The sequence below is a fragment of the Cinclus cinclus genome, chromosome Z (assembly GCF_963662255.1).
Source record: "Cinclus cinclus chromosome Z, bCinCin1.1, whole genome shotgun sequence".
Classification (NCBI taxonomy): domain Eukaryota; kingdom Metazoa; phylum Chordata; class Aves; order Passeriformes; family Cinclidae; genus Cinclus; species Cinclus cinclus.
In genome coordinates, this window is record NC_085084.1 from 75,599,773 (window position 1) to 75,625,858 (window position 26,086).

At 54.0% G+C, this 26,086-nt stretch overlaps 1 protein-coding gene across 8 annotated transcripts in view; it reads right to left on the bottom strand.

Moving 5' to 3' along the window:
- TLN1 (talin 1) overlaps positions 1-26,086 on the bottom strand; it is a 34,628-nt gene that overhangs the window by 7,689 nt on the left and 853 nt on the right. For 2 of the 8 annotated variants that reach the window (XM_062514040.1, XM_062514038.1), the window contains exons 1-47: positions 20,843-20,980; positions 20,596-20,759; positions 18,286-18,383; positions 17,923-18,052; positions 17,542-17,694; positions 17,112-17,254; positions 16,583-16,710; positions 16,017-16,077; positions 15,640-15,744; positions 15,168-15,323; positions 14,828-14,929; positions 14,560-14,636; positions 14,223-14,403; positions 13,451-13,564; positions 13,020-13,128; positions 12,637-12,845; positions 12,421-12,519; positions 10,386-10,553; positions 9,820-10,114; positions 9,532-9,698; positions 9,054-9,182; positions 8,617-8,730; positions 8,277-8,390; positions 7,986-8,120; positions 7,706-7,834; positions 7,505-7,607; positions 7,224-7,432; positions 7,021-7,140; positions 6,663-6,860; positions 6,192-6,331; positions 5,999-6,092; positions 5,755-5,844; positions 5,468-5,590; positions 5,145-5,288; positions 4,649-4,810; positions 4,419-4,559; positions 4,000-4,181; positions 3,518-3,650; positions 3,296-3,397; positions 3,034-3,204; positions 2,718-2,867; positions 2,501-2,602; positions 2,278-2,397; positions 1,840-1,986; positions 924-1,090; positions 500-683; positions 121-246 (exon numbers count right to left, since the gene is read on the bottom strand). In XM_062514040.1, the coding sequence (XP_062370024.1) occupies positions 121-246; positions 500-683; positions 924-1,090; positions 1,840-1,986; positions 2,278-2,397; positions 2,501-2,602; positions 2,718-2,867; positions 3,034-3,204; positions 3,296-3,397; positions 3,518-3,650; positions 4,000-4,181; positions 4,419-4,559; positions 4,649-4,810; positions 5,145-5,288; positions 5,468-5,590; positions 5,755-5,844; positions 5,999-6,092; positions 6,192-6,331; positions 6,663-6,860; positions 7,021-7,140; positions 7,224-7,432; positions 7,505-7,607; positions 7,706-7,834; positions 7,986-8,120; positions 8,277-8,390; positions 8,617-8,730; positions 9,054-9,182; positions 9,532-9,698; positions 9,820-10,114; positions 10,386-10,553; positions 12,421-12,519; positions 12,637-12,845; positions 13,020-13,128; positions 13,451-13,564; positions 14,223-14,403; positions 14,560-14,636; positions 14,828-14,929; positions 15,168-15,323; positions 15,640-15,744; positions 16,017-16,077; positions 16,583-16,710; positions 17,112-17,254; positions 17,542-17,694; positions 17,923-18,052; positions 18,286-18,383; positions 20,596-20,725 (6,354 nt within the window). In that variant the 5' untranslated portion in view covers positions 20,726-20,759; positions 20,843-20,980. The other 6 variants (XM_062514039.1, XM_062514033.1, XM_062514034.1 and 3 more) reach the window with 4 other exon arrangements.

Below are 26,086 nucleotides of genomic sequence, written 5' to 3' on the forward strand. Positions count from 1 at the left end.
TCCCTTCCTACCCTTTTGTCCTGACTTCCTGACTGCACCCCAGTTCTGCTCCTGTGCCCAATTAGGCAGGAAAAAACCCTTCTTCTCCAGCCCCTTCTTCCCATCACAACCAGCAGAGACCTTGGCAGAGTTCTTCAGCTGGTAGACAGCAGGGTCATCTCCAGCTTTGCCAGCAGCTGCTTTGGTGGCACCGATGAGGTCACCAAGTGCCTTGGCCACATCCTTCACGGCATTGATCAGGACCACCTGGGGAGAGCAAGACCAGTGGAATGGCTGAGCTGAAGTCACACTTAGGCTGGGGGTGGCACAGCCCAGCAGCGAGAGATTTGGGCACCAAAGGTCACACAGGGAGCCCAGCACAGTCAGCACCAGCCAAAGCCCAGCCCCCCCTCTCCCCAACTCTTGGGATCCAGCCTGAGCACCAGATGACATCTGCATCCCTCGACCCCTCCAATCAAGCTACCAGCAGCCTCCACTTAGCCCACACACCCAATCACACCTGGGTTTCTGGGTCTTCAGATCCCAGGCTGGCAGCACCCAGCTTCACCACCTCTGCCAGGCGGGTGATAGTGGACACGGAGGACTGGGCAGCTTGGGCTAGCTTCTCCTGGCTGGCTGTGGCATTCTGCACCAACACCTTGGTGTCCTCCACCAGTGCCTTGGCTGTCTTCAAGATGCCCTCCCTGGAGAGAAAAAGTTCGTCAGGGAAAACACAGCCCTCTGCTGCACACATGGTCCTTGGGGTACAGAGAGACTGTGGATCCTGGCTTTTCCATGTACAAGCTGGAGTTTCAGGAAACTGAGCCAGCATAACTTGAGCTGGAAGCTCTCCTTGGGGGCGGTCCACAGCTCAGAAAGACCACAGGAAGAGCTCGACACCCCTGCCTCTGGCTGAGAAGAGGCTAGACACAATGCCTGTGTACCTGTGGTCAGCAAAGGTCTCAGAGTTCTCCCGGTTGAGGGTTCCTGCTGTAGCAAACATGATGGTGGTGTCAAGGTCAGCGATGATACCAGAGACAGCACTGGCTGCTGTGATGCAGGCTTGTGTCCCACGGTTCCCAGCCTGAAGAGCTGCCAGCACATGAGACACCTGTGGGATACAAGTAAAGTGACTGGGAGAGCACAGCAGGTTCAGGGAAACCTCACTACACACACCTCCAACACCCCCAAGGGTAGAGCTGCTCCCATTCCACCACTCCACTTGGAATATTTTGGTCTGCATAAAAATTGTTTTCTGTTTGGTCTTCTTAGCTTCCAATTATTTATTTTTACTTGCGTCTATCATCATGTTTGGTGGTCTAAGAGATGCTGTACTCTGGTAGTTTTCAAATTAGTAAGATTTGCAGATGCCAGGTACCACTTTTGTGTTTTTCCTTATAAGCTCTGCTGCTCTATGCTTCTCAGCTTTTTAAGCCACATTTTCATCTGTTCTTCCGAATTGTGCTCTTTAGATTGGCTTGATGGACAGGACACCAACAAAAGGTGAAGGGGAGACTGATCACTGAGCATGAGCAGTAAGCATTGCTGCAGATGCTTTGCCCAGCTCTACAAAAACTCATCTGGAGAGCCCTGGCCCATAACCAGTGTGTAAGTCAGTCTTCCCAGGCAGGCTGCAGCACCTGGACATCACACTCACCCACCACAAGCATCAGCTGCACATAGTGTCTCCAGAGGGAGATTAATCCTCCACCCCCTCAGCTGGGCAGGAGTGTGGCCAAGACAGACACAGAATCCAAGAGGACCAGGGAAGATCCAGTGTGGGGGCTGCAAGGGCACATGGCTGAATCCAGCATCCCTCCCACCTCACTATGCTATCAAACCTCTCCATCGACCACCTACCTTCTCAGAAACCTTGCGTGCACTCTCTATCAGCTCCTTCTTGGTGTAGGCATCGCTGGGGCTGCACTGCAGGGCTCCAGCCTTGGTGACCAGGGCAGCACAGCCATGACCCAGCTCCTGCACCCGGCGCTTGATGTGGGAGCCGATCTGCAGAGCAATGTGTGTGTGACAGAGTCAGCAGGGAAGTAAGCCCTGCATCTGTGATACCCACTGGGAAACACCCACACCAGCTCCTCTTTACCAATCCTCCCACTCAGGAGAAGGAAAAAGGAAACACAGCTTTGCTCCTTGTTTCTATGCCATGTTTCAGGGGAGGTGTGAAAGCTGCCTGCCCCCAGCTCCAATGGGAGGTTCAAGTGTCCCTATCCTCTGTTATCACGCCCCAACAGCCCCTGCTCTGCCTCACAGCACACTCCAGCACTTCCCCCAGGTTCGCACCTCCTCATTCTCGGCAGTGAGGGCAGCCGGCTTGGCCTCTTGTGCCAGCTGCCCATAGTCATGGGTGAGTTGGTTGGCCAGTATGCCGAGTTCATCTGGGTTGGTGGTGGATTTGGTGACCTGTTGATGGAAGAAGAGCAGGAGTTGGACAGGGCAAGGAGTGCAGTAGCCTGACTGAGTGGCAGGCAGTGCACTCTACAGTGACAGGTTTGCTCTCACTCACCATTTCCTGCACAGTCACTGCAATAGCCTTGGCTGTCTTCACCATCGTGGTCTGGTAATCCACAAAGGTACCTTCTGGCTCACCCATGGGCCCTTCATCCAGCTGCAAGAAACCACTAGGTGATTCTGGCTCCAGCTCTGACCCACAATTCTTTAATTTGTAGGGTTTGACCCTGACTCCTCCTCTTTCCCATCCAGCCCTCTCCAGGTCCCCTCACCTGGTTGATGGCTTGGGTGATGGAGTCCACCATGCCCCCCACAACACCTGCAGCACTGGCTGCCTCATTCAGGGTCGTGGTCAGGTCCTCCACTGCTTCCTTCATCATCTGCACAGCCTCTTCAAGAGCCTCCTGAGTGTGAGCAGCTTGCTGCAAGGAAAAGTGAGAGTGAGGGAAGGCAAGCTGTGGCTCCCCTCCCAACAGGAATAGGGATAGTGCACGCTGACCCTGGGTTTTCCATGTCTGGCTCATGTGTGTGCACCATGCAGCATCCACACGCAAAGGAGGGCCCAAGATTAACACCCCTCCTGCTCACCTTGGGGTTTCCACCAGCCTCCTTGGCTGTGTACAGCATTTGTAAGGCAGATTCAGCCAATGTTTTGGTCTGGTCTAGGAGGTTCATCTGCTGCTGATGGTTGGGTGTTTTGGAGGCAGCACCAACAGCTGCCATGATGAGTGGCTCGAAATACTGAGCCATCTGGGACACCTAGGGAAGAGCAGTGTCAGCACCAGCAGCTTCCAGCCCCAACTGCCTTGTATCTCTCCTCCCCAGGCACGAAGTGCTACACCACCATTACCTTGTGCCCCAGCTGCGAGGCCTCGGCCCGTGCCGCAGCAGCAACAGGCTCAATCAGGTTGCTGATCTCCTGGACAGCTGTGATCATCTGATTGTGCAATGCCTGTGCAAAGAGAGGGTGTTGCATGAGGCTGCACTAGGGCTGCAGTCCCTTCTTGCTGCTGAGAGTCCAGGGAAGGATGCCCACTCCCTTAGGCTTGCCCACAGGGTGTCTCTGACCCACCTCCTGTGAAATATCTTGTCGGGGGGCCAGCTGCTGGCTGATGGCAGCGAGGGATGCCTGGTCCACCTCCCGCAAGCATCTGTTCAGGACCTCAATGGCCTCATCACACTCCCGTTGTCCTGGAGCTTTGTCCCTGAGTGACAAATGCATCAGCCAAGTACTGGTAACTGCTACACCACTCCTTCACTCCCACCCTTCCCTGGTGGTGGGGAGGGGCAAGACCCCCCTTGCAGGCTTTGGGGCAACCCAGTGTGATAGAGCCTGGGCACATCAGTGTGTGTTCCCATCAACCCATGTGAGAACTGGAGGACCAGCTTCCACAAAGGACAAAATGGTCAACATCTTCCATCCCATCCCTTGCCTGCCTGCACCACCTGTGTCCAAGGAGACGATGAGCCAAAACATCCCCAGGAATTCTTGTTCAGGGCAAGGGTATCTGCCAGAAGTAACAGAACCACAGCCACAGAAGAAGGACTGCTCACCTCATGTTGGTGATCAGCTTCTTGATGGAGTCTGAGACTGTGCGTGAATGGCCAGCGAGCACTGACCACTGCGGTGGGTCCTTGGGGTTGACAGCCAGAGAGCGGGCAGTCTGGATGAGGCCAGCAGAGCTCTCCAGCATGGTCTTGGCTGAAATGACAATGGGCTCCATGGCTCTGCGCCCCTGTACAGGGAAACAACAGGCTGGTGAGGTAAGGGAGTGTGCATGGGAAGTTGCTCTCTCTCTCTCACGACCCTCACCCTGGAGCAGCCCCTTGAAGTCCAAGGCTTGCTGCTACTTCCCCACTACACTGAGTCAGTGCAGGCCCCCCCAGGCTCAGGGAAGGCACAGTTTCTCTCCACCCCAGACCAGAGCCTGCCACAGCTAGGCTCCATCCTCCCTGTCCCAGCAGCATCCCACCTCTGGGCTTATCTGAGCAGGAACAGTGGCAAATTCTGGGTTGGACGCAAAGGCTGTCAGGTTATCCACAGCCTCTATGAGAGGAGCAGTAGCAGCACGGCACCGCTCCCGGTTCTCTTCGTTGAACTCGCCATCCAGGGCCTGACGTGGAGAGACCAGAGCAGTTAACCAACCCCCTACTGTACCCCAAATCCCACCACTACCACACTGCCTTAGAAAGGACTCTGTACCTTGATGGTCTTCACCAGGTTGGCTGTGCTGTTGGCTACCTCCTTGGCTGACTGGACAAACTGGCGCTTGGCCACAGGATTGGCAGTGCGGGAGGAGGCCAGTCGGCATGTGTTGCACAGGGCTGAGGTGTGCTTTGCTACGATGGTGGCTGCTGACAGTACCTGCAGGGGAAAGCAGAGTAAAGCAGGATCCACCGTGACCTGCTATTTCCACAGTTCTCCCTTCTCACCCACCCTATGTAGGGCACCAGTGACCACAGGCATCCCTTTTGGGACCCAAGAAGGGTCACCAAGATCCTGCATGCCAACACAGCCCCCTGTCCGGACTGTCACCATTGCACCAAAGCCACCAGCTGGTTTCCCAGTGCAGCTGATGGGCTCTGATGAGACACTAGCCATCATCTTGGCCAATTCTTGGGATGTAGCACTTCCAATTAGCCTCACATTCCTTTTGATGCAAGCGAATGCCTGTAATGGAACCCCACCCCACACTCACCTGGGACTGAGTACAGGCAGGGTCCACCAGGTTCTGGCAGGCCATCTGGATGGCTTGGTTAGCTCTAGCAAACTGAGTGGGGTCCACCAAGCCCTGCTGTCCAGCCTGGCTGTTGGGGTCTGAGACCCCCACAAGGTAGGCAGCCTAGGAGCACAGGAGATGTGGTGAGAGAGAGTCTGCACACTACAGGGAGGCTCATAGAGGGCATGGGCTGCCAAGGGGTCTGGCAGCATTTCCCACTGATTGGGAAGGGCAGGGGTGGGGTGCATGCAACAACTATGCCCCTGGGATAAGGCTCAGGGCTGAGACTGAGTGTGTCTCACCTGGGCAGCTGCCTCTGTCAGCCCACAGAGAGCTTTGGAAGCAGCACTGATGGAGTCACCAAACTCAGGCAGTTTGCTGTTCTTAGCATTCTGAGAGATGCCAGCCATGGACTCTCCCAGCACCTGCAGGACATGACACACATTGATCATGGAGACCGCCTCCCACAGTGCTCCCAGGATCAGCACTCACTGTGCTTCATCAGTAGGGGTGGAACCACCTTTCCCTTTGTTCCCATATCCTTCTCAAGCCCTCCCTGTTCTTCCCCAGACCTCCATTCAGGGCTTACCTTGGAGTTCTCCATGACACTATCAAGGCAGTTGAAGTAGGACATGTCATTAACAGTCTGGGTGGGGTTCTCCAACAGTTCCTTCACTGTCTGCAGGGACACAGATGTCATATCCAGAGGAAAGCTCTGCATCCTCCACTTGTACCTCCTCTTCATTCCCTCCTGCTCCTTGCAGTGGGGTGCAGCTCCCCCCGTACTCAACATCTCAACCCCTCCATTGCCTTTTCAATATGCAGTTCCTTACCTCCAGCTCCCGCAGGGCATTGTCACATTCCTTCTGACCTGGGGCCTGCTGGGTGCACATGGTGATCAGCTGGTTAATGCTGTCAGTTACAGCCCTGCCAGGGACATAGGAGAAAGATCCACAGATCAATGCCTGTCGCACCACCCAGCCCCACTCCTATGGCCAGCAGCTCTCAGGGAGCAGTTCCTCTTACCGTGCTGCTGCTGCCAGCTGATTCTTGAGGTTGGGGGCAGCAGGATCAGCAGAGAGAGCCTTTGCAGCCAGCAGCAGCTTGCTGGAGGACATGGAAATGCTCTTCAAGTTCGACACCACCTGTGCCTGGTCCTCCTTATTCTGCAAAGAGCCAAGATGAGTTTTCTGCAGCACCTTTTTAAAGTCCACACCTATCCTGGGTCTACTCTGGGGACTTTCAAGCTGAGCTAGTTCCCTTCATCCAACTTGTCCACCAACAGCAAGGATACATGAATTCTTGCCAAACTAACCCAAGCCACCTTCTCCCTGTTGCTGTGGTTTTGCACAGCTCCAGTCCCCATCTCCCTGGCTGCACTGGCCACAGCCACCCTAACCACCACTGCCTGGCCACCCTGCCTTTGGTCAGCCACCTTCTCAGATATACCAAATCTCTCCCTGCATTCAGGATACCCCACCAGGCATTTCCTCTCACCGGGGACTGGCTGGCCATCTCCACTCCTGCCTGCAGGAATTCATTGAAGTCCTGTCCAAATTTGCCAGAGGATTTGGCCAGGTCTTGAGGGGTGCCACGCGATGCCTGCACCAGCTCATTGGCAGACTGATTGAGCCCTGCTGCTGCCTGGTTCAGCTGGCTCTGCGCCTCCTGGAAGCTCTTAGTGCTGGGAGGGAACTGGAAGGAAGGAGAGAGCTTAGGAGAGGCAGAGAGATGGAGATGCACAGATGAAAGTCTGGCACATGCTTGGGAATATGCTAGAGGAAACCGATGCAGCTGGACTAGCCTGCATTGCCAGAAGACTTCTCCCTTCCCCTCCTGCCCCAGCTCAGCTCACCGAATCTGAGAGCAGCCTCTTGCTGGCCTCTCCCACCATGCGGATGGCAGCATCCACATCCCGCTGCCCTGGCAGGCAGTTAACACACCGGTTCAGGGCCTGTGACACTGCCTTGGCCACCTGCAGGGAAACAAAGAGAGGTCACCACCTCCCAGCCAGCCCCACAGCCTGAGAGGGCATATGGGGGTACCCACTGCTCCCACCTGAGCCAGGCGCTGCTGGCTCTCTGGATCACCAGGCTTTGCCACTGCTTTCCGGGCCTCCTCGATAAGGTTGTTGGCTTTGTCCATGACATCACTGGCACACTCCAGCATGGCACTCTGTGCCTGAGGGTCAGAGGTGTTGGCTGCCACACCACGGGCAGCCTGGCTGAGCGAGCGCAGGGCCTGGGCCACTTCTCGGGCAGCAATTCCTGGGGGGATGGAGAGGTCAGTGCCTGTCAGCCCAGTGCCCCTTTCCCCAGCCCTGCTGTGGAGGCCAGTACCTGTGTAGTTCTCATTGCCCTGGGCCACCTCTCCCAAGAGGTGAGCAATGGCAGAGCTGACAGCTTTGGTGCTGTTCCCCAGGTCCTGGGCACACTTCTCCATCTGCAAGGAGCCGAGTTTGGACAAGCTGATGAGCTTCACTTTTTGGCAACTCCATTGCCCCAGAGCCCACCCTGAGCCACCCTTCCCTGCACCCTCACCGTCTCTCCTGGCAGAGGCTTGAGCTTGCCATCACGGGCAGCTGCCTTGGCCTCCTGCAAGTCCCTCTCCAGGCTCTGCACCAGACCCAGTGCAGAGTCTATCTCCAAGGGTCCACATGCCTCCTGAGCCTGTTACAGGGCAGAAGGGAAGGTGAGCAGGTGATCACTGAGCCTACCTGGCTGTGGCACAGACCAGAACCTGACACCAGGCTGTCCCCACTGTTTCCCAGTGCTCTGCACAGCTGGTGTTATCACCACAGGATGTGACTCAGCCTCTCACCTTCTGAGCAGCTGTGCGGAGCTCAGCCAGAGCTGCGGCCAAGTTCTTGGCGCACTGGCTGAGCTGCATAGCAGAGGCTTGGTCTGTTATGGTGGGGACAGTGGCCTTGGCTGCAGCTACCATCTTACCACCAGGCTGTTGGGCCAGAAAAAAAAACAGTGAGAAGGGGACAAGTATTCAGCATCTCAGCTGCCTGTGTGCAAAAGATCTCCCAGTGTCTTAAAGGGACAGGCACGGTAGGATAGCTGAAATGCCAGAGCTGGCATGGAAGGCTCTGGGCAGCATGGATACCTGCAGGAAGTTCTGGCTGGCAGCAATGAGAGCCAGCTGGGCGCTGGGGCTGTCTGGCTGGGACTGGCTTCCTCGCACACCTTGCACCAGCATTGGGATCTGCTCTGCCACCACCTGCCAGAGAAAAGCGTCGCTGGAGAGGATCAGTCAGAAGGACATGGATTCAACCCAGGACCAGTGATTGACCAGTGACTGACCAGTGACCAGCTCCTACAGGACCTAAGTGAGCATCCCAGGATACAGTCTGACCACTGTGGTGGAGCAGAAAGCACTACCACAGCTGATGGGAGATGAGATGGGGAGAGCACAGGAGATGCTAGGATCAGGCCCAGGCCCTTACCTTGCAGCTCTGCACCAGCTGCTGCTGTGCGGCGGGGTTCTTGTTGGAGGAAGAGGCGTGCTGCGCGGCGGCGATGGTCTGTGTGGCCGAAGCAGCAGCCTGCTTGGCTGCGTGCTGGCACAGGAAGGCACAGGTTAACACTGGTAGTCTGTACTGAGCCCCACCCTGCCATGACCAGGGCCCAGATTCCCCAAACAACTTCTCCTGTGCCTACTCCTGTGGCACCCAAGCATCCTCGGCACCCTCAAAGCCCAGCACCCCAAAGCAACACGGTGCACACAGTGTAAGGGACATCTCTCTGTGATGCAGCATGGACACTATGCTTGAGAAGGACTTGACCCCTCTCTCTATATATAAATAGGAGTTATGGGGGCTTCTGGTCATGTCTTGCTCACTGTGCTTGCTTGCCCTCTGCAGATCCTTGCCTAGCATCTCACCTCCAGCTTGTGCACAAGTTTCTTCTTGATGGCATTCTGGGCTGCAGCATTGGTTGCCATGCGGAGCCCTTCTGCTGCCTCACGCAGCCGCTGCTGCTGCTCCTCGCTGTCTGGGTGGGCTGCAGCTCCCTGGAGAATACAGAAAACCCATCACACCTCTCAGGGACCATGGAGGCCCTTTTCTTCCTGAAGCAGCACCTCTGCTCTAGTGCCCACAAGGCAGCCCTGTTTATGGTACTCAGGAGATGTTCAAAGCCTCTTTGGAAGAATCCATCAGCAAGAGCGGTAACAGCTCCTCTGCTACCACCCACAGCCTCCTGAAGCTCCTTCACAGGAGGAATGCACCCTACAGGTCCCTGGCTCAGTGCAAGACTTTGCCCTGGGAACTGCTGCTCAGCGAGGGGCACCCAGCACTAAGCCAACAGCACTGGACAGGGCTGGGGCCTAAGCCAGCATCCATTCTTCCCCACACACTGACCTTTGCAGCCTCCACCATCTTGGCAGTGGCATCAGCCAGGATCTTAGCTGCACTCAGAAGCTTGCGTGAATTCTCCAGATCTGTTTCTCCCTCAGCATCAGCTTTGATGGCATTGACAAGGTCAGAGGTGGCCTGGGCCAGAATACGAGCCTGACGCACCATTTCCCCTGGAACACAATGGAAGCACGGCCTGTTAGCAAGTGTGGCCTGTGGGACTCTTATCAACTCCCAAGGGCTCTCTGATACCTCCCTCTCCATTGTTCTCTGCCCTGGGTGTCTCACTCTCACCTGCATCACCCATGGAGCTGAATATATTCTCGGTGACGTTGAGGATGGTGTCAGTGGCCTGATCGTAGCGCCCAATGGGCTGCCCACCCAAGGCATGCTGCTTGATGTGCTGCAGCAGGTCGTTCAGGGCCTGGGTGACAGCTGTGGCTGCCACCCCCACCTGCTTCAGGAGCTGGTCATCACTGGTGGCTGCCTTAGAGGCCTCCACACAGCCCTCAGCCGATTTGGCCACCAACTTGCCAGCCTCGATCAGCTGCTCCTGGCAAACTGGGGAGCTGATTGTGGGAGCCACAACCTGGAAGGGAAGAGAAAGGCTGGGAAGCAATTGTGGTATGCTCCATGGAGGAGCTATCCCAAACTTCTGCTCCTCCAAAGAGGATCCTCATTGCTTGAGCACAGTGGCAAGGACTCCCAACAAGCTGCAGTCCACACTTCCTGTACAAGATTCCCAAAGTCCTGCCTTAGGACATGTGGTCCCGGCACACCTAGAAGCTCCCTGCAAACCTGCCCTCCATCCAGGTGAAGTTCACAGCCATACGGTGGCAAGGGTTAACCTTGCTGCTTACCTTGGTGCAGGCCACCAGCTGGGAGGTGGAGAGGGCACACTGGGTGGCTGCTGCGATCACTTGTGTCTGCAGCGCAGCATCCTCTGTTTTCTGAGCCACATTCTTGGCTTTGAGCACCAGCGCAGCGGCAGCATTGGCCACTGCCTTCGCCAGCTGCATAAGCATGTCCTGGGAGGGGACAGAAAGGGTCAACGAGGCAGCCATGTCAGTGGGAGCAGCCGCAGCCATCTGCAGGGCTCTCGTGAAATATTCATATAGGAAATGTGAGTCCTCAGGGGCCTTTCTTCCACTCTGTTACAGCACCAGCAGCACTGAATACCTGGAAAAGCTGGCAACACATTGACCTCATCTCCACTGTGTGCTACAGCCGGCGGTGAGGCTGTAGCCTGGCCCTGGGCTGCAGTCTGCACTGTCAGGAACACCACCTGCAGGAGCTTGGGCAATGCTCAGCGTCACTGCAATACCCACTTCCCAAGCAACCACCCATCCCCCCCGATTGTACCACAGCAAGAACCTGCTGCAAGGCACTGCTGATACTGCCTTGATTTGATTGGGTTTGCAAACATTTGAACATAGCAAAATGATGACACACCCTTCCGGTCAAACAGCAGGCACAAGCCTGCCACGGCACACCCACACCGTGGGCAGCTGCCAGCAAGAGGCAAGTGGGAGATGCTCCCATGCTGGTCATCTGTATTGCAGGTAGGGCAGCTATTTTTTTTCCAATTCTAACTTGTTGGCTGACAAGGTAGAAAACACATGGAAAACTGCTTTCCTGCAGGGCACCAGAAATAACAGCACACTGCAGCCTTCAAGATTAGCCCCTGTGGCATAAAGCTGATGAAAATTGGCAGCACCAGCACTAAACAGCAAAAACCCTGGTAGGCAGGGCAGGGCTCTTTGCCTGCTGCAGCTGCCAACCTCCTGCTGTGTGCATGCTCACAGCAAACAGCCCCACACCCCACAACAGGTAAGCCTCTGGCCACCAAACCAGAAAAGACACAGCATCCCCTTGCCTCCTGCAGGCCAAGATTACTCCCACTGCAATCCATCACCTTTTGTGACAGGAGGAAAGACTGGAGGGTGCATGCATGCAGTTCAAGAGTCCCCAGACCACTGCATCTGAGCCCATGGAAGGAAGTATATACACTCGGGTCAGACAGGTGGCAGAACATCCTGCTGCTTGACTGCAAATTGTCTGCCAGGTCCTAAATCTGACTGTTGGAGATACTCTGTCCTGGCCCTGCTGCATGGCCAAACATGGCTTCCTGCCTTGCTCCTAGCTTTTCTGCTCCCCTTGGGTATCTTTCAAGGCCTCCTTACTCAACGGAAGCTGTGTGGCTGCCATGAACAGAAACCCCTTCTTTCTGGAGTATTTTGGTCCATAATACGTCTGGATTGTCCTCCCCAGCAGTGTGCTACCTCCTTTGTGCTGGAAGGGAGCAACCATGGGAAAGCAAGCCAGTTGGCAGTCAGCTCATCTGAAAAAAAACTGCCACACAGGGCTCGACCCATACTAGGTCTCTTATGGAGGCAGGCAGGCAGCTGCCACAGGCAGGGAGCAGCAGGCAGGGAGCAGCAGGCAGGAGCTGAGATGGCTGCAAGGGATGATCTCTAGAGCAGCACTTGCTCCAGCAGCAACCCGAGTGCATGGACTTCTGAGATCCAACCACCAGAAAAGCAGAATTTTGCAAGAGCCCTTCTCCAAAGATTTCAGATTACAGTTCCCAGAGGAGACCCCTCCACACTGGAGATGGTAGGACCACCAAGCCAAGCCTACAGACTTGTTTTACCATCTTTGGTTCAGAGGCAGGCAGGATCCAAGCATTCCGGTTTTCTGGGATCTACACAGAATCCACAAGATAAGAGGTGTTATATCTCTCTAGAGACAGAGATGGGCAATGGCTTGTCCCCTCCCTCACAAAGTCACCACTGGGCACTGGCGAATGTTCAGGTCAGACCCCTCCTGTGAGGTCCTGCAAAGGCCTGAGGCTTTAGAGAGTGGGTGTCCCTGGCTGCTGCAGGGTGCACTCACCTGGAACCGGGGGTCAGTGTCACTCTCCCCTATCTGCTGCAGCAGCTCTCCGCTGGTTTGCCCCACCAAGCCAGCAGCCTGCAGGAGATTCTGGCGAGGCTGCAAGGAACAAGACAAAATCAACACCAGGCTCATGAGCAAGGCTTAAAATTTCACTCAGTGGTTTCCCTTGGCTTTCCCCTTCCTCCTGGTTCCACAGCCCCTTCAGTTCCCCACCTCAGCGCTGGCAGGTTGTGCTGTTTTCAGCAGGTCTGAGACAGCGCTTGCCAGGTTCTTGGCTGCCTGCAGAAGCTGCCGCCCATTCCCTCCCTCATCCTCCATCAGCGCAGCCAGCAGCTTCACACCCTTAGACATCTCCGTCAGGTTGGAAGAGATGGTGGTGACAGCGCAGCCCACAGCAGTGTAGTCTGTGTCTGCTGGATCCCCTGCACAGGGAAGAGAGGAGTCAGGATGGGATGTGCTCCAAGTGATGCTCCAAGAGTATCTCCACACCTGTCACTGATGTGGTTTTCCTTTCAGGGAACAGGAGTCTTTCAGCCAGACAAGAGACAAGCATTTTCCTGAACTGGGGCATCCCTCTACTCCAGCTCTCCATATACCTGCAGTGAGGTTGACGACTGAGGCTGTGCCAGCAGTTATGGCATCCACTTGGGAGTGGATCTCATGCTTTGATTCATCCATCTTGTTTTTGCGCCAAGCTTTTGATGCCTGAATGGGGAAAACAGGATCAGGAGATGGTGGCAGGAGTGGTGGGTAGCTGCACATATGCTTACACAGAGATGTGCAAGGGAGACGATACAAGGAAAAGAGAGGGAAGACCTGTAACCACCCAAATTATCTCATCTGCCCTGACCAAACACGACCAAGTGTCCCCTCCATGTCTGCCCAATGAGTGGGATACAACCCCATTTCTTTTCAGGCAGCAGATCTTCCCAGGAGCTGCTAACACTCCTGGGAATGTGGCTAGCCTCACCCAGCCCAGTTTCCAGTAAGGTCCACCCCCAGCACCCCACCTTCACCCAGTACTCACAGCATCTTGCCCAAGAGGTGGCAAGGTCTCGAAGTCATCCAGCGTGGCCTGGGCTGCATGCACAGCCTGCATGCTGGAATTTATAGTGCCAGTCAAGGCTTGCTGGGCTGAGGTCTGCAACACAGACTGAGTGAGATACGCCAAAGGCTTGGAATCAAGGATTGCATATTTGGCTCAAGTGCTCTCCTGGAATGTGCTGCTGATGGCACCGCTCCAGGCAGGACTCCACAAAGTGGGGTGCACTTAGTAAAAACAGTCTCCCCTCTGTAACTCCCACTGGAAAATGCCTCATCTCACCACATTTACAATCAAGTCCCACAGTTAAGCAGCTCTTGGGTAGTGGGAAGACGCTGTGAGATTCCACAAGGCTTTCACAGCAAGCCCCCCACCAGGCTGCATGGAGCAAAAGAAATTGGCCTCCTTGTGGCCTTTTCCAAGAGCTCCTCCAGCTCCACAGGAGATGAGGGCACCAAAACATGGCTTTCAGTTCTGCTACAAACCACAGAACTAGTGGGGCTGTCCAGTCACAACCTGAGTGAGTGGCTGCAGTCACTGGCCAGGTGAAAATGCTGCAGTGTAGCTCAAGTTTACAGAGAAGGTGCAAGAGGATGCTGGCTCAGCAAGGCCAGCAAGCACACAAGGCCAGTAGCACAAAACCCCCCTCTTCACAGCAAGACAATGCTTGGTCATGGACACAAACAGATGGATCTACACATGCCTGACAGTCACCTCTCAGAGTTTGTGCCCTACAGTGAGCACAAGGACAGCTTACCAGGGGAGGCATGTGCCCTCGGTGCATCTGGCCACTGGTTATTTGCAGCTGAGGCTGTGGCATCGTGCCCACCTGGAAGTTTTCTGGCCCTCCAGCCCCTGTCCGCATGATGGCTGGCAGGGCCACTGAGCCCAGCTCTGCCTTGCCTACACGGTTAAACTGCTGCTGCACAACTGTCGACCTGAAATGGGGAGAAATACCAAGTAAAACCATGGCTACAGAACTGGCACCAGGCTCTGTGGGAGTGGCAGGTCTTCTTGCTGTGCTGCAAGCTTTGCTGGAGCACACTCTCCATTTAGCTTCTGCTTGGCAGCTGCCTTGCTCCTGGAAGACTTACTTCTTTGGAGACACAGAGTCTTCCAGCATAGTGGACTCCTCATCACCCTCCAGTCCAAAGTGGTCTTTGCTCTTTTTCTGCAAAGGGGAAGAGAAAATGGTACCCCCAAGCCCTGCCCTCCTCCTGCAGCCCAGACACCATACCAGTCATAGGGTCCTCCTGCCCTGCCTACAACTTTCCCAACAGTACCTTCTGCCAAAGGCTGTTTAGAGGCAGCTGAAAGGCACATCCTGTACGCCTCCGGAGAGGGGTATCAGCATAGCCTCACCTTTTTGAGGATGATATCGATGTAGCCAGCAATCAGCTGGGCGATCTGTTCCCCTTCCGTTGTCTGCACCGAGTAGTAACCATCCTGGTAATCTCCAAAATCCTGCAACAGCAGGGCACAGGGTATAACCGAAGCAGGGCACTGGCAGCCACCCTGAGGCCCTCTGGTATGCACTAAGCGCCCAAGTGCCAGCCTCCAAAGTGAGCACCGGGAGAGGCATCAGAGGAGGGCAAGGCTGTGCCACCATGGAGCAACAGCTGAGAGGGGGGCTGGAGTGAAAGAACCCCCCTACAGGGGCACCAGCGGGGAAGAGGCATGGGGAACCAGCGCTGGTCCCTACCAGGGTGAAGCTCTTGGGTGAGGCTGCCCAACGCTTGATGTTGGTCAGGCTCCACTCCTGAATCACTTCCTTGGTCTTCTCATCCACACGCATCACACACTCCTTGGTGATCCCCAGCAGCCGTGGCACCAGCTTGTTCTTCCCCTTCATCTTCTCCTGTGGGCCACAACAGAAGGGGTGTGGGCTACTCCCAGGATGTATCCATTGAGGCAGAGATATCTGAGGTCTGCCATAGCTACCAAAACATCCACAAGGCCACACTTTCTAGTGGTGACAATTAACACATGTACCTTGACAATGTGAAAAAGCATGAACCAAGGAAGGCAGTGCATAGGGAAGTGCAACAGGGGAGATGCAGAAAATACTGGAGTAACATAGGCTGAGGGGAAGCAGCTGGAGGCATAACAGATGGATGTTGAAGAAGCAAAATTTTGGTGAGTCTGAAGTGGGACCAGGGGGGCTGCTGCTCTACCTTGACCAAGAAGAAGGAGACCCCATAGGTCTTGAGGGAACGAGCAAGTTTCACATAGCGAACTTTGGCTTCGATCTCACTCATGTTCCCACAGCTCTTGTGGGCCTGCAACAGCAAAGACAGAACATTGCACCAGCTCCACAGTCCTGCCTTGACACTGCTGCACAGCCTTTCTGGGCTGTCCCCACCCCACCAGCATCCCCTGCCCCAGGTCTAATCCCTGAGACCTCAGGAGCTGCTTTGCCTGCCCACCTACAGCTCCTCCTCCCATTTCTCACCCACCAGACTGCTGTGTACTGCCTCCTTAGACAGGAATGCCTCAACCTCTAATGAGGAGGGACAAAAAATCCAGACCTCAACCTCCCCATTGCACATACCATGAAGATCTTGCGTTCTCCTTTCTGCTTGATGTACTCCTTGGGCAGGAAATCCTTGAGCCTGCCAAGAGACAGCCAAGTGAGTTGTCAGCAGCAGAGCCCAAAGCCAGTGTCTGTCCTTGACTATGAACAAGTCCAACCCAAAGCCTCAGACAAGCCCCTGCCAGGGCACAAGCTGGAAGTTTTTGGAAGCAGTAAGAATGTGGGAGAAATTGCTACAGCTATGAAAGCTGTTCTTAAGAGTTGCTGTAGCTAAGAGTAGGGTAAAGGTGCTGAGAATACAGCGCTTTGTGCGGGATCAAGGCAGGCCAGAAGGTGGGCTGGGGCCACCCCCACAGCAGCTGACTGCAAGTCCCTATAGGGCTGCCAGAAGGAGCAGGATGGGGAGGCTGGCACCCCTCACAGCTGCTGTGGACCTCTACACTGGGGGACTGTGCTGTCAGGAGGAAAGGGGTTGCACCACAGCACTCAAACCCCCAGGGCCCCACAGGGCAGTATGGCACAGGGTGCTACCAAGGTGCTCCAGCTGCTTCAAGACAAGCCCAGGGGCTCCTCAGGACACTCACTCCAGAAAGCCTGGCTTGTGCTTCTGCTCGTTATGTGGCCCAAACTGGATCTGGCACTGGTGGCCAGCAAACTCACAGGCTTTGTCAAAGGAGACGGGGTGGGAACCGTTCAGGATGTCATCACGAGCCTGCGTGGGAATAGAAGACATTGTGCGCTGGGCTGCCATACAGCCCTATCATTGCTCTCCTCCATATCAAGCACAACATGTTTTACAGACTTGAAAGAAGTGGCTCTGAAAAACAGGAGTATGTAGGACACTGCTCCCTACAGGCATCAAGCCTGGGAAAGGAACAGCAGCAGGATTTCAAGATGGTTCCTACCAGACAGAGCTGACATGGGATTCCCTGGGGAGCACTGGAGTACACAGACAATAGGGCTGGGATTGCCAGCCAGTGTTGGCTCTTACCCAGTTCATAACTGGGTATCCCAATGAACCCCCCCCACTTGGCTCCTGGCAAAATCTTCAGCCACCAGCCTTGTCAGGGGCTGGCAGGAGGCAGTGGAATCAGGTGCTCTGGGAAGCTGTACCTGCACATAGAGCAGGTTGAGCTGCACAGGATCTCTTGAGTCCACGTTCTGATCAGAGTAGAAGAACTTGCGCCGCAGCAGCAGCGTTTCATTGTCATCGATGCCTTGTTCACGCAGGGTCCGGCCATGATCCAGCCAGTTCACTGCAGACAATGCCAGGGTGTGAGCAGGGACAGGCACCAAGGAAAGGCTGGTCCCAGCCTTGGGGCTGCTTAGGCTGAGCAAGAAATGGATGTTTGCCAAATGCATCCCAGCTCTCATTCTTCTGCCCTGGGCCCCCAGGCAGGAGATATTCTAGAGGGTATGGACACATGTTCCCTTATCCATATGTTCCTCTCCACACCCTCCTCCCCTCACAGGGGTCCCTGCTCCCCTTCACCAAGGCCATCAGCACAGGCTGACCCCATTCCCAGCACATCCAGGCACCTACACTCATCATCTGTGTGCAACTTCTGCTTGAGCTTCTCCATCTTCTTCTCATCTCGCAGCAAGGTCTTGTCCTTCTTGAGGGTGCCAGTAACCTCTTCCTTCTTCTCTTCCATGATCTCCCGTACAAGTGAGTACTCATCATAGTTGGTGATGCCTGCGGGAGAGCAGAGAACCAAACTCAGCAGGACTGTTCTGCCAAACACAGAACATGGAGCAACACAGGGGTGCAGAGCAGTGTCCCCTCCCCAGTGTCACACACCCCTCAAACACCACTGCTGCCAGGCCATCTGTCACAGAGTTGCTGTTGCTCCCCTAGAAGCCTGTCAGATTCTGCCATTCTCTTTCCCCTCCCTTCTTCCCCCCATTGCTGTCCTCTCCTCACCAATCCGGGCACATATTGTCATGAGCATGTCCGTGACAGTTTTGGAGTCATCCACCATCACCGTTTTCACTGTCCCATCCAGCATGCGGATCTTCAGGGGCCGCTGCTTCTTCTTGTACTCCATGGTATCCTGCAGGCACAGTGGAGCACAGCTACCAGCAGTGGCACCAGTGCAGGGCACCCACATCCCACCATTGGGCCAACAGCTCCCCCCTGCCCAGGACATTTGTGGGGGTCACAGGTGTGCTGCAGGGCACAACACAAGGTAGCACAGCAGGCACCCATACCACCTCCATGCTGCAAGCAAGATATCCAACTACAGAGCAAAGGATGCAGCCGGAAGGATGTGTGATGAATGTTTACCCCATTGCGAAGCATGTAGTAGTCCAGAGCCTTCCCAGCCTCCAGCCAGATCCCTTTCTTTGGGTCTTCATCCGAGAGAAAGAGCCCAAAATCATTGGCTGAAAAACAGATAAAAGTCCCTGACAAGGCAGTCCTGACCAGCACAGGGCCACCATGATGCCACTCTATGCCCAGGGACATGCACTGGTGCAGCCCAGTGCTTGAAGCACAGCAGCCCTGTAAACGCTGTAGCCTAAACCTAATAAATAAATGGGCAAAAAAGCTCTGAGGTTTTACCACAGTTATCTATGGAAAAAATCATCTGTGGCATGCCTACGCAATGTTGAACTTGGAACTGACAGATGCAACAGAAGGAAGAGCTTGCAGTTGCTGCTGACAGCTTTCTGAAATCTTCAGTGCAATGTGTAGTAGTAGTGAAAACAAGGTAGTAAAATCCTGGGGATCACCAGAAAGGGGGCTGGGAACTGGTCTATAAAATCTAGGCAATCCACACTTTGAGTAAGCTCTAATGGTAGGGTCTGCATCACCTCAGGACACGGTACAGTCTGAAAAGATAGAGAGAGACAACCTGAGTAATGGAACCTTGGTGTGAGGGACTACGGGAACTGGGACTCCTCTTTTTGCAGGAGAGGAGGCTGAAGGAGAATGGGCTCAAGGCTTACAAGGTCTCAGAGGTGGTGAGTGAATATCATTCACCAAATTCTGCTCCCTCATGGTGGGGTACCTGGTGAAAAGGCTGCTGTGGAGCCTGGGCAGTGGCACCCCAGCCCGGACCCACAGGAACAGGCCCATTTTCATGTAGCAAGAGGCCAGGACCACGCCTGGCTTTGCCCTGGAAAGGTCCTTCTCCACCTCTGCAACAATCCTGCGCCGCAGGCTGTCTTGGTTGGCTATGTTTATAACTCGTCATCTTGTTGGCAGCTCTCTTTGGGGAGGGACAAATTCCTGAGCCGCCCTGCACCAGCTTGGCTAACACTGCCGTTAGAATCCTACTAAACAGGGAGCAGAAAAATCATGAAAGCTTGCCATTTTATTTTTGAAGTTAAAAAAAAACAACAAAAAACCAAACTGTTTTCAAAGTAAATTCCAAGAGGATAAATCCAAAGTACTGAAAACTGAGCAGCTTGCCCCACATCCACAGGCTGGGTGGGGAGAGGCACTTCCTGAGACAGAGCAAGAGCAGAGCTGGAAACTTATACCAAAGGTTCCCCAGCCCAAAGGTGACCAAAAAAAAAGAACAGCTCAGAAAAGGAGCCTGAGTGACTGTGAGTAAGGAGAGCAAAGAGAAGTAAAAGCTGCAAGGAAAAGAAAGGCTGTGAGCAACTGAAAAGGAACGCAGGAATAAGAAGTTCCCTTTAAGGCCTTCCCCTTGCTGCTTTTTTTATAAACAGGCTGGCTCACACCCAGAAGCAGGAAATGCAATGCTCCTTCCAACACCACTATAGCCCTGCATATCCAAAGACATCCAGTCCCTTTCTGAAGCTGAAAGCCATGGTCTGCTGGACTGCTGACCAGCCGGGCATGGTGCGAGAAGGCATTTCCTTTCAACCTCAAGGAATGTGCTGCTCCAGATGTCGCTGCACTCCCCCTCCTCTTCCCACGACTCTTGACCTCCACTTTGCTGCCTCTCCTCTGTGGCACAGCTATTTTCGGGGGTTGCAGCGACTCAGGAGAGCCCCTGAGACAGCGTTCTAGAGCTCCAACCCCCATCCATGATGGGGACAGGCCACATCTGTGTGGACGTGAGTCACATCATGAGCTCATGAGCCACAGACTAAATTATGAGCCTAGCAGCAGCAAGAAAATACTGATCTGAGGCAGCCTAGAAAGGTAATGGAGCACCAGCACGGGTCTGGCAGAGAGCTGCCAGTGGGAGACAGACCCAGTGGAGATTATATATATTCCAATAAAGGAAAAATTAACTCAAATGGTTTACTAATGTTTGCTATGACCCCTGCAATAGTTTAAACCCATGTAGCCCTAGCCAGTGGTGATGAATGCAAGTAGGACAGAAGAGCAGAGACAGAAACAGCAGCGAATTCAAATTGCTTAAAGAGTTATTTCACTTTCAAATGTCGTTCCCTAACTTCTAAACACATAAATGTTCTGGACTGTCGAGGAGGGAAGTCTGAGAAGCTTGGATCCTCACGACAACTGGGCAAGAGGACTTTGACCCCACTCCCCCTGCCACACCACTTCACTGGGAAAATGCCAGCCAGAGAGGCACAGAGAGAAAAGGGAGACCACTGAAATGCCAGGAGCTAAGCCACAGCAGCCCTGGCATGGCAGCTAGTCCCACCAAGGACTTACACTGTCCTATCTGTGCTTCGGGCACCCGCTCACGGATCATCCGGCAGGCATCATACACCATGGTGGAGGGCTCAAACTGCATCGTTTTCACCACGTTGCCGATGCTGATCTTCAGTGAGAGGGCAACCATGGTGGCGGCTGGGCTGTCCCCACTCCTGCGTCACCTGCCAGAGGAGACAGACGGGTGAGCTCTGACTGCTGACCCCACCAGTGTGCAGTGTGCTTGCTCCCCCTCCTTCAGCAGCACCTGAAACCGGGACTCGGCTTCCAGTGGCAAGCAAGGGCTGCAGTCTGTGCCGGTGAGCCTGTGAGAGGTCCCCCTTTCCAGACACTGGGATCTGAGACTAGCCCTGTGACCCCTACCTCCTTGTCTTAAGGTCCTAAAGCAAATTTTACTTGCCTGTGAGAGTGACAGCAGCTGGTACCCAACAGAGACACTGCCAGGGAGAGGAAGTTAGCGTGAGGGAGCACACTAGATAAGCTGTGAGAGTATGATGGAAGGGGTTATAATTAAATCTGCCATGACACAGAAGCCACAAGAGAAAAACCAAGCTTTGACCCAGAGCTGGTAGAGCCCTGTCCCAGCTATCAGGACCCTTCATGTCACCAGCAGACGGTGCTGAGCAGGCAGCCTGAGCACAGAGGAACGGAAAAGCCTGAAGCTGCTGGGGACACAAGATAAAGGCACCAGGCATTGAATTCACATGTTAAATACAGTTACCTGGGAAAAGCACCACTCAGACCCAAGTAGTGCTCATAAGATCAGGGTCTGCAGCAGCAGATACAGCACCAACCCAAGGACAATGCATAGGAGGACAAGGGACCACCTGTGGCAGGTCTCACTGCATGGGCATACAAGAGCTACACCATGCCACCTGAAAAAGGACTCAAGCTGGGTGCAGCTTGAAGGATCAGCTTCATAGAATAGAATCATGGAAACATCAGGGTTGGCAGATGACCCAGCCCAATCACCCACTAACAGCACTAACACAGTAACCCCTAAATCACTAGTTCTTATCACCCAGCACTATAACTAGATGGCTCTTAAAACACCTCCAGAGATGGTGACTCCATCACCTCCTTGAGCAATCTATTCTAATGCCTCATCACCTTAACAGTGATTTTTTTTTCCTGATATCTGAATATCCCTGTCTCAAGGCTATTTCTTTTTGTCCTCTCACTGCAGGCATGAGAAGAGACTGGCCACCATTTCACTACAACCTCCTTTCAGGTACTTGCAGAGTTCAGGCTTAAAGGATTGCATAGAGCAGCTTCAGAGCAAGCACCCCTCAACAGAACTCCAAAACAGCAGCTTTAATAACACTTAATCAGAACTGCAATATTTATGTTGAAAAGTAAAAGCCAAAAGAAGTAACAGAAGTAAAAGGAGATTGTGCGTAAGTGCCCCACTTGCCTGATGCAGTTTGTAAGAGCCCTTTCCTTCAGGTCTACCCGCCGTGAAACAGCTTTCAGTGCTTTCCCAGGTTGCCAAACCCCTTAGGATCCCTACCAAGTCCTGTGCTCCTGCCCTACTGCTCTGTACCCCTCTCAACATTCCCTGGCCCTCTCTGGGCTCAACACAATGCTGTCCAGCAGTAACATGCCTTTTCCCCTCCCTGAGAGCCTGGTCATACAGAGGGAATCCCCGGTTCCACTGACCCAGGCTGCCTTGTCCTTAAACTCCTGATGGGAGGATGCAGGAACGCTGGTGGGATGCACATCTGGTTATTCTCTTTTAGACTGATTTGCTCCTACCAGACTTCCTATTATGGCTGCCAGGGAAAGCTGATCTTGCATCCTCAGCCTGGCCTGGGAAGGTTCTTGGGAAAATGTGCTGGCAGCCCTCCTCACAGTGCAGCAGCACTTGGTCAGTCTGGGCATCCCAGCCCAGCCCTGCCAGCTCTGGTACTCCTGGGAGGGGGTACAACCAAACACAGACCTGAGCAGCCTAGAGGCAGGATCCGTGTTCAATTTTGGCCAGGAGCAAGTCAGAGAGCAGGAGCCCAGCTCCTGCAGAGCCATAGAGCCACACTGGTGGTGCAGGGTGGGAAGTAGGGACCAAGGAGCGTGCCGCCTCCGCCAGCACATGGAGCGAGTCCAGCTCTGCATTCCTGAGCCGTTCTGCAATGTTTCTGCGGAGGCCCGTGGCCCCCACTGTCTCTGCTGCTGAGGAATGAAATGCACTTCGTCTCTGGAGCAAGAGAGCCCATCGGCAGAGGGAAGGAGGTGGCAGAAGCACCCGGCTGTGCCGCTGCCATCTATCCGGAAGCACCAGCAAAGCTGTGGAGCTGAACAAACGAGGAACACCCTGTCATGGAAAGGGTTTTCCAAGTATTTTATATGCAGGGCGGGCTGCTGCGGTCACCAGGCCAACTTCTCTACATCTAAAAATATTCTCAAATTGAGCATAAAGCTGCTTTCCATCCCTCTGCAGGAAAAGGAGAACATGCCACTGACAAGACAAGGTCAGAGACCATGGAGGAAGGAGTGGAGGACGTTGGACAGTAGAGAGGAACTGAGAGGAGCCAGAATATCTGCCACTATTTGTGCATGCTCCTCTTGCCCTCACAAAGCCACCCAAAACCAGACACTGCACCAGAGACACCCCTTAGCACACTCTTTACAGGGATCACTGTGCTTCCCAAGAACCCACAAGAAGATGACTGCTCAAGCCTTCCCAATCCCAAACACTTAAATGACAGAGTTCAGCCGGGAAGATGCTGATGACATCAAGGAAGATCTCAGAGAAAAGAGATGGTTCACTTCAGTTTCCATAGTCTATGGAAAAAGACCAGGTTCTAGCAATTAAAACTTACTCTGCTGAAAGCAGTATCTAGAGCAGAAACATTCTCAGCTGCAAAAGGACACCTCCTCAAACTGGGGTGAGGTTTGTCAGCAAAAGGTGGCAACTAATCACACAAGGTTTGCAAATCTGCCACCTGGTGTGCGGGTATCAATACAGGGCTCAGCCCTTACAGACCTCTCCCCTCTAGGAACTATGTAGAGACAGAAAAGCTGGACTACATGTAACAAATGAGACAGCGTGGGAGCCTGGCAGTGCAAACCAGGAAAAAAAAGGCAAAAAGACAGTGAAACTCGAGCTGTCCCCCTAGAATGAAAAACACAAAAAACCCAAATAAACCAAGTCTCGATGAACACACACCAAATTTTTGCTGGCTCACCTCCAGAGAAAGCAAACCCATTCTCAGTCAAACCTATTCTCAATCACATTGTCAGTATGCAAAGTAAGATAAAGCACCAGAGCAGCTGAATTAACACACTTCTGCATTTTATAGCAAGCTGTGTGCAACCCTTTTTGTACCACAGGCACACTTCTGAGCTGATCCCAAGATGACAGGGGGAGGGGGTAACCTTAATGGGGTCCCACCATTCCCCTCAGGAGCTGTTGTGGCTTCCTCCACCTCACCCCATGCAAGGTGAGCAAAACCAGTATGGTGGGGTTTGCCTCCAGACTCTGCCTGAGGGCAGGGTCAGTGCAGGCAGGGCTGCGGGCAGACAGCACTGTGTGGCCCAAAGGAAACACTGTGTCATTGCCGGGGCCCACTGACTGTGAGTTTTTGGTCATGTCATGGAATTGCTGTATGTTTGTCAGATGAGTTCACTGCTGCAGTAACGGTTACAGGAGACGGTTTGTGTCCCAAAAGACAAAAAAATATCAACCAAAATTCAACTGCAGACAGTTGAAACACCTGTGATGAGTTTCCAGAACAAGCTGCAAATTTCTAAATGCAACAGTTCTGCCATTTTTATTACGCTCTCTCTTAAGGGATACTCCAAAAGAGGTTTAGTAATGGGGTTTGGGTTCTTCCTTTGTTTTAATGGCAATACCAGATTTCATCTGGGAAAGGCCTCACCACCCTTGGACCAGGAGCTGGCTGCAGGAAGTTTTATCAGCTGCAAACCATCTCAGCATGGGCTTTTCCACAGGCACAGCCCAGCCAGTACAGCCACTGGCACAGCTAGGAAGATACCAGGCCACCAAAATGCAATGCCTGCAGCAGTGGCTTGGCTGGCATCTGCACTGCAGCACCATCAAAAGGGTCAAAAACTAAGCTGGTAAGAAGCTAGACTAGGCTCTGGCTGGGTTCCCCTGCATTTCCCAGTACAAGACCAGTATACACAGCCACAGCAGACATTGAGGTAGACAGGGCTCAGCCCTGCACCAAGGGGAAGGCTGAGCCAGTAGCCCCAGCTGGTTTAGTGTCACACGCTGCTGAGACTGCTCAGCTCAGTTCCTCTTTCCCAGCTGAATGTCCACGTCAGATGGGAGGACAGTTTCTTCCAGCTGAGGCCGAGCTTGCTCCTGGGAAGCATGAGTGGCTGTCAAGACCAGACACAGCACCTCTGTGAGCACTCCGCTGTTATCTACGGCTAGGACAGGAGCATCCTCTCACTCCTGAAGGGAGGGCAGTCTTGCTCTGCATGGGAAATGGGCAGGGGCTGGGCAGCTGGGCTGGAGGTTGACAGCCACAGCCTGCCTGTCTGCTCACACACACTGCACTGAAGCAGCTCCAGCCATTAACTGCCCACAGTTTGCACACATCTCACATCCTGTCTCCTCCCGCTGGGCATCCCCTGACTTCCAAAGGCATGGAGCACAATTCATGGCACCTCTAGATTGTCCATGAGAAGGGTAGGCATGGGGGCCAGTGGGACTCCAGCCACAGCCTCTCCTGCATCCATAGCAAGCTGGCCCTCTAACAAAGGACCCCAAGTGCAGAGGTTGACGGGCAGTGGATGCTGTCATAACTTCTGGAAAGCACTAGGTGCTCAGATTCACGTACCCACGCTTCCCACAACAAGCACCTTGCCCAGCACTGTGCTGCTGGACAGGTAGAAAGGTGAAAGAAAGAATACAGTGTGGCTTCATTTTGGGGTAAACTCACCCAGCAGCCAGCAAAGTTCAGTTCTTAAAAGGGCACCCCACAGGACTCTCTTTCCTTCTCCTCAACTTTCGCATTCCCCCTTTCCTAAATCTATACCGTGGGACATGGGACACGTCACTTTGGGAAGCACCAGATTCCTGACGCTGCCATTCAGCAAGCAAACTGAGTGCTTGGGTGGTGCTCCCCATGCACTGTCACAGATTCACTTAGCACTTGGGGGGTTTCACCCTTTGACGTGGGGAGAGGCAGGTGATCCGAACCCTTTACTGGACAACTCACAGGTTTTGTCAAAACTAAAGACCCCAAAAATATGTGCCCTCCCCTTCTCAGAAGCAAGGCTCAGGGAGAGAGAACGGAGTAAACAATTATTGCTACCAAATATGGGTCTAACAGGCAGAGATGAAGCCACGGCAGAAGCATGTAGACATCCTGCCGGCAGATTCAAAGGGATGGGGGAGCTTGCAGGGACTCAGGCAGGATTCGGCAGGGGACAGGCACAGGATGGGGCAGCTTCTCCCCCTCCTTGGTTAGCTGTTTTAGCCGGGACATGGTGGGGATCCACGCCGACCCCGGTTGGGGCCAGT